Genomic DNA, 14,061 nt, shown 5'->3' with positions numbered 1-14,061 from the left:
CGATCCCTTGCTTAAATTCACTTTGGTCAGTCACTATTTAATCAATTTAGTTTCTAATAAAATGAGGATGTGAAACATTGGAGCGTTTAGGAGACTTTTAACAAGTGGTTTCAACTTGTCCGCCTTTTCCATCCGGTTTGTTTTAGTTTAAAGTTTAAAGCTATCAACTTTATCTTACTTTGTTTATTTTTCATAGCCCATCATGTTATATTCCATATATGGTTTAATGAGTTTTTAATCGGCCCGTGTTTCCCATCAGACTTTGTAACCGCCATTTCCAACGAAATCTCCCCCCCCCCCCCCCCCCACAGAATTTTATTTTCTGATGTGCTTCTGATAAATGAAGAGTTGCTCTTAGGAAAAAAATAAACTTTTTCATTTCACCGTTCACAGTCGAGATGGACTGCAGGAACGTGCATCTGTTTACATCAGTAGGTTTAATTTCAAAAGAGACCATTTCAAATGATACAAAACGTATTTATTGCACCAAAATGATAAAATGGTTTATTTAAATTATAATTATTATTGTTATTATATATTATGTATATTGTTGTTGTTGTTGTTATCCAGAGTGCTGTGTTTTGTAGTATGCTTGAGAAAGGTACAGTTCACTGTAGGGCTACTATCAAAACATTTAGATAAATAAGAATACAGGAATAACATGTTTGCAAATGCATTTAGTCTGAGTTGAATCGGAACAATCTTGAGCCTCTTCTGTTTGTCCTTATACAGATTTTTGAAGACATTTTTTGTCTTGAAGACTTTAAGGGATTGCACAATGCATGAGGTCCAGTAGAGAAGTAAAAGTAGTAATTAGTTATGCATGTCAAGCTACATGAAATTAAATGAATGCAAGAGCTCTGTTCATGTTGGACTTTTTACTCCAGTGTCTTTGAAGTAGTGTGTTAAATGACAAAGACAAGTAAAAAAAAAAAATTCAGTATTTAAACAGTGTGAGGTTGTGAATTGAACATACAGACTGTTTGTTCTAGTTTTTATTCTGTTCAGCTGTTGTTCAAGAATGACAAATTTTCACCATACCATTGACAACAGATCATTGCAGTTTGTAATTGTGGATCATATTTATGAGCATATTTTTGTGCTTTGCACCAGCTAGCAGCATTGGGCAGCTGTCCAGAAGAGAGCAGACTCTTTGCATTATTGATCTGAACATATGTTCCCTTCTTCAGAGCAACCATACGTCAAAGCACCGTAGGAATTCTCAGGTACAAGTTAAACAACTTATGTACTGTATAGAAAAGAAAAACATTCACAAATGACTGTAAAGTAAAATAGCAAAATGTGAATACCCTACTGTTCTCTGTCAATTGATAAAAAGTTCTTTTTTAAGTCTATATATAATATATAAGAACAAACAATATGTTTTACAAATATTTTAATGTCCATAATAGTTTGCATAAGTATTTCATCACCATTTAGCTTTATTCAATTGATTCCAATTTCTTTACTGTCATCAATCAGCATAGAAAAATGCCTATTATTTCCCAGGTCCATGCCAGTCTTGTTTAGGTTCGTTATTGGACTTCCTGCGGTGCTCACTCTGTCCATGCCTGCAGTTATAGGGTGAAGCTGAGAGATGCCTCTATTCTGAATCACTGAGATCTCATTGTTCTTCATGGCCAGGCTGTTGGTGATAGCTGTCGCGTACCGGTTCCAAAATCCAGGGTCTACATTCATTGCTCGAGCTGCCAGGTCCTTCTGAAACATCTCTCCAAACTTCATTGCCTCTCCACCCAGCAGGGCCATGGGGTTCTCCACCGACAGCCTACGGCCTCTCCTGGCCGGTGCATTGTTCCACATGTGAGTTCCCATATGAACCTGCAGATTTAATCAGAACATGTTACATGTGGTGGATGTTTTTTCCCCCCCAAAATACAAAAAACATTAAGCATGGATGGCCCCAGTAATCAGGCCAGCTCCAATGGAACAGTTAGTACTTTATTCTCTCCATTAAACTACTTAATAGTCACACTTTCTATTGATATATTGGTATGCCTACTTAAAAAAATTTAAACTAATGGGTTTTTGAATGCCTATAGCTTTTCTGATATAGAGTTAAACTGTTTTGATAACTGGTCATTTTTTTATTTTTTCTGAGAAATTGTAATGATTGTGATAATTTTTGTAAATATAAAAGCATGTATTTTTTGAGAATAAGTATGTGAGTATGCAATGTAGAATATGTATCCAGGAATGTTTTATGTTTTAACAGTTTAATGACTTGCTTTATGAACTGGCTTTACTTTCTCTTTTTTTGTTCTGCACTTTTCCCTGGCAAGGTACACAGCCCATTTATGCAAGAGAAACCCTGTGAATGCTTTGTTTCTCTACAGCTGCAGAGAGGTTACACTGTTGCCATGTACTGTACTCTATGCTGCCTTGCCCTGTGATGAAAGTATGGTCCACTATACAACACCACATAGTTTGAAACGTGCAGTGGAAACACTTGAAGGATTTAGTTTTAGAATGTAGTAATTAATTCAAATCTACCTTCAGATTGCCTTTAGTTGTGAAAGCTCTGCCGCAGATGGAGCAGACAAACGGTTTTTCGCCGGTGTGTGTGCGCTCGTGGATCTGAAGGGCGCTGGCTGACGAGAAGTTCTTTCCACAGGCGTTGCAGTTGTGCTGCTTCGGTGTTCGGCGAGGAGGCGCAGTGCCGAGCAGGGAGGTCATTCCTGGGCTGGCGACTGATGGATAAGCTGCAGGGATGTGGACACTGAAAGGTGGGTGCTGCCCTTCGGTCGGGTTGTTTGACTGACTGTGACCGTTCACCTCCGTTTTTATCATGCTTGATGATGTGCTGGTAACCAGACTGGGAATGGTTTGACCTGCAGTAATAAAATGTAACATTATTCAAACTTTCAACAGATATTAAAATGTTTTAAACACCAAACTGAACTTTCACAAGTGCTGACAATTTCACTAAAAGGAAACAAGACATTTCAATGTACCTCTTTCTCTGCTCAGTTGGAGTGACGTACTATAAGGAGTCTCTTCTTTCACACATAGTTTGCCCGGCTGTATTCCTCTCAGCTCTTGGGCGGTTGAAGCTGCTGATGCAGAGGTTGGAGACTCAGGTTGTTCTCTCTTCACTGAGACTGCCAAAGACTCTTGAGATTCTGGCCTGTTGTTCACTGCAGGTGATCTCACCATCATGCCTTCTGAGTTGCTTTGAATAGGAGACGCTGATACACCAGGTGAATAGGAGGATTCGGACACATTTGGGCTGTTTGCACTAAAACTCTCCACCCTTTTCTCCGATAAAGAGCCTTTAGTATTAAGTTGGCGGCTGTCATTAAAACCATTTGTCAGAGATTGAATACCAAAGGAGTGATTTAGGCTTACTGTAGAGTCAATCATCCTCATTTGGTTCTCCAGGGCTGCTATACTTGAAACAACTGCAGAGGACTTAGGAGGCGAAACGCAAACAAAGCTCACTGGTTTAAACAGACTGACACCTTCCTCCATATTTTCTACCTCCTCCTCCTCCTCATCATCATCTTCATTATCATCCTCCATGGAAATATCATCATTGAGGTCATTTCCATTGCTGCTGAGACTGTCAAAGTTCCTCTCATTGATACAGACGTCACCATCCATCTCCTGCAGCCCGTCCAACAGAGTTGAGTCTGGAATCTGCCCGACCATGTGCATACGGATATGCTGCTGAAGAACAACAGCGTTGGTGAACTTCTTCTGGCATATGGGACATGAATGTTGCACTTGAACTGGAGGATTTTCTCTGTGAACGCCAATGTGAGTCTTTAGATTGCCTTTGGTGGTGAAAGCCCTGCCACAAACCTTACATTTAAAGGGCCTCTCGCCAGTGTGAATGCGGTAGTGCATCTTCAGCGCACTCTGACAGCTAAGGACACGGTGACAGAGGACGCACTGGTTGGGGTCTGTTATCTTTTTATCAATATTCTCCACCAGTTGCTGAAGCTTTGAGGTTTCAGATGTTTGCATAGAGTCCATGAGGCCACCTGCTGTGAATGTACTTTCTTCTGAGTTTAATGAGAGAGGTGGAGAGTTGGAGACAGGTGATGCTGAAGTGACAGGTTCAGGTGTGGTGGCCACAGATGGGATTGTGGTGCTGGTTGCCTCTGTTACTGGGTTGGCTCTCAGTCTCAGGGTGCAGTTTTGAGGCAGGTGTACCCCCTCGGTTTTCAGTATATTGGATGCTTCTGTCTCACGGTTAGACTGCGGAGACTCTGAAACAGGAGAGAAATGAGCCTCACTGCCTCTGTGGTTAGGTGACAAAGATACACATTCACCAGTAGCTGACTGGTAGGGAGATTTAATGGATGGTGTTACACTTACAGGGTAATTTGAGCCTCCAGTACTGGTAACACTGGAGGAAAGCGGAAGACCTATTGAGCCTGACAGAGTTGCTACAACAGGTTTGTTATCCAGCCATGAGGAGACAGGTTTTTCTGGGGGGATGGACATCCCATAGGGAACCCCAGAACTTGTTGGCACATTGTCTAGATATTCTGGCACAGGGTATGGGTTCATCTGGACATGAGGATACTTCTCTTTATGCCTCTGGAAGTGCACCTTTAAGTTCCCTTTTGTGGAAAAGCGATTGCCACAGATGTTGCATTTGAAGGGCCGCTCTCCTGTATGGGAGCGCAGGTGGATCTGCAGAGCACTGTCGCTGCCAAACACTTTGGCACAGAACCTGCATTTATGCTTGAAGAAGGGATCCTCTGGGCTGGGCTTCGTTTCGAACAAGGACACGCTAGGCAGTTTTCCTTTCCTGTGCTTCATCAGGGCTGCAAGAGGGTCAAGTGCATTAGCTGTGGCGGCAATGCTAGCCAAGGGATTGGGAAAAATGACACTGCTTGGGGGGCTCTGAGGTAGAAATGGCAGGCTAGAGGATGAGCTGAGGAGACTGCTCTGCCCCAGGGAGAGTGGGCTGGAGGAGCTCAGTGTCTGAGTACAGCTAATGCTGGACGTGTGTGAGCCTGGATATGGAGGCAATAATGTGGAGATGCTGCTGCTGCTGCTGCAGCTGGAAAGAGGTGGGGCTGATTTTTCTGAGGAGGCTGAGGTACATGTAACGTCTCTAAAGGTGGAATGCCTACATACAGTTTGTGAGGGGAGACTTTGTGACTTTTCAAGCGCAGAAGACAAAGAAACAGCAGCCTGTCCATTGATGGTTGAGGGCATCGTTCCTGACAGTGGCAGGATAGGAGGAGGGATGATGCCTTGGGATGGGAAAGGGATAGGTGCTAGAGACAGGGATCTGGACATTGGGTTTAACGCTGCCTGGGTTGGTTGTCTGTTCATGATGGCTACCTGGCTGCAGATCTGCTCAATAAGCTGCAGCTGGTGGACCTGTTGTTGCTGCAGAGCTAGCAGGTGCTCCAGGATCACTGGGATGGCTGCTGAAGCTGCCTTTCCTCCAGTGCCACTGCTGTTGATCCCCTGGGAGAACTGGGCAACAGCCACCCTGGTGCTATGAAGGATCTCCAACGTCACATTTGTACTCGGCCGGCTGTAGCTGCCAGCAGCTGACATCTGGGGTGATGTGGGCTCAGCTGAATCTGTAGGCTGAGGGCTGGAGGTTGTAGTGTGTTTGTCCTGCGGGCAATGCTCGAGCTCCATGGCTTCTTCCCGCTCTCTCCCTTCCTCTAAATTATCCAGGCTGTCATTGTCATTCACCAGTGTCTCTCCCAGCTCAAAGCCAGCGTCTGTTGACTCGACTGCAGACGAGTCACTGGATGCCATGCTAGGGACCGGAGAGGGTCCGATAGAAGATTCCTCAGGAACATGCATCCCCTCATTGTCCTTCACTATCAGCACCAAGGGATCCTCAGTGCAGACTTTCTGATGTTCCCTCAGTTCAGTCCAAGTGAAGAACTCAGCACAGCATTTGTCACAAATGTGTGTTTCCTCACTGCTGTGGTGACCCTCAACTCCACTAGTCTCCTCTCTCTCAACACTTTCTGTGAGGCCTGAAACCAGGGGGAAAAAAAGAAATATTAAGAATATAAAATTGATCATTAATTGCATAGACAAATATCCTTTACCACACTGTAATTAATCCCCACAGACCCACCAGCGAGTCCATCTTTCCAAACATTGTTAAAACACACAGAACTGTAAATTCCACCAGAGATCCCAAAGATAACAAACATGTCAAGCTGAATTAAAAGGAGGTTTCTATAAAATGATGCAAAGCACAACTTGGAACAGATCATTTGATGTAATGCTGCTACAATGACAAAAACATCTGTGTTTCTACTAATACAAACATATACATAGGGAGTGTGGGAGAGTATACTGTACGTACAGTATTTTTACACAGCGTTCTTTTTTAAAATCTTTGAAGCCACTTAAAAAGTTTTAATTGCAAAGAGTAGCCACTTTATTTTTCTGAATTTATATGCGGAATTGGAAAAGTAAATGTTTTCCCAAGCACTTAAAGTTTATAGCTTGTGCAGCTGCATGACAGTTAATTTTTATTACATGATACCACAGTAAAACTTAAAATTCAACAGGCTCTATAAGAACATTTCTTTAAAGTATTAACAGTTTTTAAATCACACTGGCTGTTTTTAAATGTTAAAATCTTTTAGAAAAATCAATAAATCGCAATTGTGCATTCAGACAGATAATGAAATTTCATACCGTGTATTGATTTTGTGAACATTTATATAATTTAGTAACTTGTCATCCAAAAAAAACAAAAAGTGCGCTCACAACATTTTGTCTTCATTTTACCCTGATTAGGGATCCAGAAGTTTAATCAAATAATGTGAAGCCAGTTGACAATCACTATTTTGATTCACACTTTCCTGTGACTGAGGTTTGTTGTTTAATTATTGATCGTACTCGAAGCTCTGATTAACTTACTTGTCTTTTTCCATTTCCAGAAGAACACAACTTTTTGTATCAAATGATTGTAAGACAAGCAGCAGCAGGCAACAAATAATGTAATATTCTTAATATTATACTATTTTTATTATTTGACTCCTTTAATTGAAAGTGGGGTTATTTCTATTCTTCACTACATCTGAATACCTAAAGTTTATTTGTAAAGTTAACATGTTTTACTGGAACAAAATCTACATTTAAAGCAAGAAAAACAAGATAAAGCCACTAAATGGACAAATAAGCATACGTGATTTCTTCCTAACTACATTTTTTTATTATGCAATGTGTATTTTAGTATTGTTATGTTAGCCCACTGTTTTTTTAATCAGATTATTACATTTGGTTATGTCTAAATCTTACAACACAGTTTCAGAAAACTCTTTTTCTTTCAGTTTTACAGTGAACTTTTGACATCTTAGCTTGCTTTCTCCTCTTGTGGTACAGTAGCTGATACGTGACATTTTTCTTGAAAAGATTTTTGACTTTACAATCACTGTTGCATCTGCTCAGGCTCTGCCCCATTAGGAAACAGACAGCGATAGCAGATGGAAAGATTTTGGGGGAAATCAATAGTAAATCATTGTTACATACACTCGGGCTTCCCCACACCAATTAATGAATAACCATTTCATAACGAGTAAAGGAGTGGGATGGATCTTATGAGATTGTGGAGGTTTGACTATGCAATTGGATTTTAGAATTAAATCACTTTGCAAACATTTTTGTTGCACCATGACATTAAATACTTATTTTAAAGATAAAAATCCATTGAAAGAATTTTTTCTGCCACTTCTTAATAACAAAATAATTTATGACACTGCAGTGTGTGTATGTGTGTGTGTGTGTGTGTGTGTGTGTGTGTGTGTGTGTGTGTGTGTGTGTGTGTGTGTGTGTGTGTGTGTGTATGTGATATATCTTAAACACAGTAAATTTGGGCAAAAAAACTATTTAAACATATGTATATGTTTGTGTTGGAGTGAAGATGAATATATATGTCTGTCTTCATGTGTGTTTGCAGTTGTAGTCAATGCACTCCAATTACCACCAGGTTTTACCACCTGAAACAATGAGTCCCAGTGTGCTCAAGCCAAACATATTAGGTACATTAACAATTATACCAAATCTTCATTCAAACACACTGTGCAATGCCTGCATTAACTGAGATCATAAAACCTGATTTACACTCTTTTCAGCTCAGAAAAGCAGAGTGCAATGAGTGTGGACTGAACAAAATCTATTTGAAAGTACGACCTGTCAGAAGTAAATAATCAGTCGTTGGCTAACCAAGTGGGTGGTCTGAAGATCACCAAGGCGATTCAGCAAACACAGGAGCGAAAACGCTTTCCGTGTTTTAGCTCGGCATTTTGTCTGCACTTTGTAAGATTTACTTCCAGAGAAAACAAAGAAAAGATCAGCTTTGATTTAAAGCGTTGACTATATGTCCAAATATAATAACAATGACAGAAATTTATTTAAAAATTTCACTCTCGTAATTCACTCTATCCATAATTTTGGGAGCAGAAAACAGATTTATGTCTGTTTCTTGCTGTGTGGTTTGGCAATGAGAGAAAAAAAAAAAAGATCAAGCTGCAGCTGCAAAGCAAACACACTCTCAGCCCAGCGATAATGCCTCTTTGCTTCTCTGTGTGACCTCTGGGCTTCAGAGGTCGATGGTTCAGATGTACTAATTGTATTATGATCCAGACACGGAGCACTTGCCCCTCACAGGGTGAGGCTGACAAAGGTTAAGTCAGCAGGCTCTATCAAAGCCCATCTCAGAGTGGCGGAGCCCCCCGCCTGGCTGCAGGACTGTGGGAGGGCATGAGTGAGGAGGGCCTCTCACACTCGACACCTTTGCACAGCTACAAATAATAAGAAAGTGACATAAAACTGTAAATAAAGACACATAAGAAGAACTGTGAGTGTGAATTGAATTAACGTGTTATAATGGTTTCTTGTTTTACAGGCCTTTTGCTTTTGAGAATAAACAGACAATGTCGCCATAAATATGAACAAAGTCGACAATAATATAAATTAATACACAGATGCGAAATGAATCATATTACATTATATTAATTTAGATTAATTTAAATGTATATACTGCCAGTTATAGTTTGCTAGGATGCAAAACCGTGGTCTCATAGATTTTGCACCAAAGGAAAAGATCTCAGGCCAAATTCAATTTTACAATTCAGTCAGTTTTGGATAAACATTTGAAATCAACTCAGTGGTTTAAAGGTCAATTTATGGTTAAAATGTTCTTGCAGATATGATATCCTCAGCTGTTAGAGCTGATTAAAAGGTTCAAATAACATCCAGGCTTTCCTGCAGGTACACGAAGAGAAAATACAATTGTTTGATTAAATATTAAAATATTAGAAATTATGTAAGGCTTCTGGTGTTTCATAACACAGGCTGCTAATATGATTGAGTAAGTGAGGTCTGGTTACAAATAATATTAAAAATGCTGATAATTACTGATAATCATTTTATCAGTATTGTCTCCTTACAAAACATTAAGATTATAAACAATAGATGCTGTGAACCATTGAATCTTTAGTTTTTTATATTATTTATGAAATTATTTTCACTCAATATATAAGCAATGTTAATAAGGCATTATATTAAAATACAAGAGTCCCCAGGCATGTAAATACACTGTTGTGAACATAAAAAAACCATTTCAAACTGATTCTGCTTTTCTTAATGTTACATGTTCATGTAATTTTTTTCCTGGTTTATAATGTCAATGTCTTTCATTTCAATTTAAGTTTAATAAATTGTCAGGAAGGCCTCGAGCCAAAACATAGGATAACTTTGGACATAATCTGCAGAATTAAAACATTAAATAACATTAGATATATGTCATTGATTGTTAGTGGCTATTTATGTGGGTTCATTGTGTATTTTGATGTTTTTGGCGGTACAGTGCGTTTCACATTAGGCCCTGTTTCCACCGCCCCTAAGACTGTTGAACGTAAATTAAATTAAAACACGATGATGGTTTTATTTGGTGTTATTCCTCAGAAGTGCCATCATCTTCACAGCTGCTTGTTTGTACCTCTCCACGAGTTAATAAATCTGGATGTTTTTTTTTTTAAAAACACGTTGAAAACTGATTAAAATATAAGTCAGTCAATTCTCTTTTCCTGACCTGATCATAAACTTTTTTTTAGTCTGGCAGAGATTCATTTGGCACACTTTAAAACTGAAATCTTACTTGTGGAAACTAAATTATGTTAAAAAATATCAAATTAAACGTTTAAAAGTCAGACAGAAACTGAAAAGTTTAGCAAGTTGAATCACTCTATCGTTCGTCTGACTGGCGACATGGAGTTTTGCCGACTTTTTTTTTTTTTTTTTTTTTTACATTTTCTAAACACCGTTTTGTCTTAGTCTATTCCTATACCTAAACGTGTTCTGTGTAGTATAATCCTTTGAATGAAGCATTTCTTGTTTTTCTTTATGCTGGTGATCCAAACAGATATTCAGCTGTGTCAAACAGCAGCTGAGGTAAAAATAGTCGCTTAAAGACTCCCGGACACATACCATTTTTACGCAGCAGTCCGGTCTGTGGCGCTTCTTCGTCTGACTTGAGGTGCTGCGGCTTGGCTTGCTTGCGGCGGGACATGTTGATCTTTCTCTGCGAGTGGCTGCTGCCTTTCGCCGGATCATCTACAACCAGCGAATGGGACCCTTTAGAGGGAGCGGGGTCGGTGAAATAAGCGAACAGTGTCTGGTGTTGATGCCCGTGTGCAGATTGCGCATGTCAGTGTAATTATGATGGAGGAAGGATAATGCTTTTACGACTCTTGCTGCCCTTCAGTGGGTGATTGGCTGCGGTCCAGCCAACTCACACTAGATATGGAAATGAGGGATGGGGTTTAATAATAATTAGTTCACTTCCTGTCCGGTGAGCAGCTGCTTTTACGCACAACTCCGAGCAGCTCCATCATGGTATAGTCCTGAGGCGTCTCATGCGTTTTGGAGCAGTCTTGGCTTTAACTTTGTGCTCAAATGGTGCATCTTGGTATAGTCCATAAATGTTTAAGATGTACTTTTTTTCCCTTGCCTCCACCTGAGCTTTTTTAGGTGCGTTTATATCAAAAGAGACGCTCTAGTTTGAGCTGGCTTCTTGGGCTGTGGATGGGAAGATGTCCCGGTTGAATCTCTCGCCTTACACACACACAGTTAAGACAGCAGAGCCACCTAGCAGAAGCAGTTATCCTTCCACAGGAGGACAGGCTGTATGTCGCGTCTTCAAAAAAAGAAGAAGCGTAAAGTCCCGAAGCGACGAGGCAGAAGAGGTGATTCTTGCGTAAAAAGATGAAAAGCCTCTCAAACCAGTAGTCGGCGGATTAAATACGTGCGTAAAGTCAAACTTTGTGCTTTAAAAGCTCACTCAGGTCGCAGAGAGGTCCGACCTCAAACTGGTGACTGTCGGAAGTGCCCGACTCCCTGGTTTGTCCGAGGCACCGGCGCTCTCCTTGTTGCCTCCGCCTCCGGTCCATCATTAAATGCCCTTCAGCCGACTGCGATAGGCTACTGCCAGGATACCACAGGAGGTGTTGGAGCCCTTGCTTCATTTGTTACGACCTCCCACAATTTGGCGCCATAAGAGGGTGAAAAATGTTTCTATGCTGTAAAAGACATCTTACTGTGAGTGATGAAAGATTTCAGTGAACTCAGTTTATAATCTTAAGTTTTATGTGAATATAAAAGACAAAAACTAGGCCTACCAGACTTTCATTTTTGTAGTTTTATATAGGCTAAGTTTTGGTTGTTGGGTGACTTACACTCACCAACTACAAGTCAATGTTTTAAAATAGGCCTAAAACTTTGATTATTTAGCACTAAAGATATCACCAAAAAGTCAAAATGATAGATAAAGCCAAATACGAGTATGAAGTGTATAACAGAATCTGTTTTAATGTTATTGTTTGATCCTCCTCTTCCACAGACTGTAGCTATTTCAAAGCTGTGCGAAGAACGAAGCATACTTCTCTGGAGCTGTAATCCCTTTTCATCAGGCATTGTCCCAAAACTTGTAATTATGTGGTATTAAAAGATGCAGCAGGGGGAGGACAGAATCAGCTGTTGATAATTGCAAGTACTACACAACAGCCTGGTATTGATCGGCATGTCTCCTATTCCCCTGCTATGGAGAGATAAGGAGGCCCCACTCCTGCTGGAATATAATTTCTTCTGACCTATCAGGTTTCTACAGACTTATGATGAATAGCCAGAGTGGCCAAGAGCGCTTATCTAGAAACTCAACCCTCCTTGATTCGATATTGATTCTTTGTAACCAGCGTCGGCACACAAAATCAAACTAGCAACTACTTGACCATGATCTCTTCCAGATTCTAACTTGGCCTGCACCAACGTAGACTCAATGCTCACAGCCTAAAGCACCACTTGAATTAAATGATTGTGTACATCTGTTAGTGAGAGGAACAAATACATTCATTTGTATTGTTTAGCATGACGAGCTATGGAAATTTATCTTCTATCTATCTCTTACAACAGAAGTGAATAGAAGGTGCGGGCTTTTGTATATGCAGGGGTTGACTCAAGTCATTTGAATAACTTTTAGATTTATCAAAGTACTACATGAAGTCTGTGAATACATGAAATTACACAAAATCTAGACATTTAAAATGATATGTATCTGAATAAATAGTCATGTAACACATATTACCACTATGAAGGTTTAACTGGAGACAGTGTGGAAGAGACATGTTGATTCAACTCTCTGAATTTTGAGGCAGTGGTCAGTGGAGTTGCTGTACTAGATTGCAATCTAAGCAGGGCCATAGGATTTTAGAAAAAACTCATAAATCTTGGATGAGGCTCTTATAGATAAGAGTCTTTGATCACGTTGTAGAATGTCTTATTAAGTGACTAAATATCTTCTTTTTTATATATAAATGTTGCAAAAAAGGGTTAGGGTTAGCAGGTACACTGACACTGTTCATTTTAATCTCACAAAATTACATGATTATATAAAGCTGTATACACAATGGGATCTGACATAATAGAGGAGGAAGCTTTAAAATATGAGATGATGTAGTCAGTGGCTGACTGTTTCCACACCTGATTTCACTAAAAAGTGAAAACTTTCCCTCATTCCCCTGAAATACTGAGGACATGATGTCAGTGGCCACAGTGGAAGCTACAGCCTTGAATAAATTAATTTGTCCAGGGGATGCACAGAACAGCAATAGTTCATTACACTTCAAATTGTTTCTCTTATTTTGTCCACCCTCTAGACATAATAATAATAATAATAATAATAATAATAATAATAATAATAATAATAATAATAATAATAATGTAACATAATGATAATATACAACATAATATAGTCCAATACAACAGCACCACAGAATCACCTAAAAGTTCAACCAACATTTGTTTGAAATAATACATAAAAGAACACTGTGTAGTGTACATGGTATTCTGTCCACTCTCTTGGACTTCCTTAACACTAATGAAGTACTCTGAAATGCTCAAAGTAAATGCAAATATAATACAAATCTAGCCTTACTCCTTCATTGTAAAATAATATTTCACTTTCTAGAGCCAACTCATTTAAAAACGTAAGAAAAAATAGCAGCTAAATATTTATTAAGTAACTTCTAAATTCCTCTCTGTAAGTACACAACCTTGTAGTGAGTCATTTTTGAGTGACATGGTTGTCATCAAGGATGATATACTGTCCATATAAAACTGAAAATTGAGTCTGCAGAATTGAGAAAATTCCCTGCGACCACTTTCTGTCCATGTGAAAATTACAGTATAGGCTTTGATTTACTAGCAGCTGAACGGAGGAGCAGATACAGCCGCGTGCTGTCAGCCTGTGCCAGCTGAGGAATGTGAGAGCTCCTGTACCGAGCATGAGGCCTCAGATGGAGATATGACAAGCTAATGGCCCCTGACCCGCCTGCTCAGACAGACACAGATCAGCCACAGGAAAAATGTAGTGCTCTGCAGAGATGTGTCAGACAAAAGACATGACAAGACTTAGACTGCTGAAGACTTAGACTCTTATCCATTCAAATTGAGGGATTTAGCAAGTAAGAGGGAAAACTCATTTCAAATGGACGTCTATTTTGTAAGTATCTGCATAGATTAATTAGAAAGTTTGGGAAGTTT

At 39.7% G+C, this 14,061-nt stretch overlaps 1 protein-coding gene across 1 annotated transcript; it reads right to left on the bottom strand.

The window, feature by feature from the left end:
- Positions 1-1,446: 1,446 nt before the first annotated feature.
- Positions 1,447-10,534, bottom strand: sall3b (spalt-like transcription factor 3b). Its single transcript, XM_062436500.1, has 4 exons — positions 10,453-10,534; positions 2,973-5,981; positions 2,512-2,849; positions 1,447-1,839 (listed from the first exon to the last, which is right to left on the bottom strand). The coding sequence occupies exons 1-4, from the start codon at positions 10,532-10,534 to the stop codon at positions 1,447-1,449; spliced, it is 3,822 nt and encodes a 1,273-aa protein (XP_062292484.1).
- Between the last annotated feature and the right edge of the window lie 3,527 nt (positions 10,535-14,061).

The sequence above is a fragment of the Scomber scombrus genome, chromosome 16, assembly GCF_963691925.1.
Source record: "Scomber scombrus chromosome 16, fScoSco1.1, whole genome shotgun sequence".
Classification (NCBI taxonomy): domain Eukaryota; kingdom Metazoa; phylum Chordata; class Actinopteri; order Scombriformes; family Scombridae; genus Scomber; species Scomber scombrus.
This window is presented reverse-complemented; position numbering and strand designations above follow the sequence as displayed.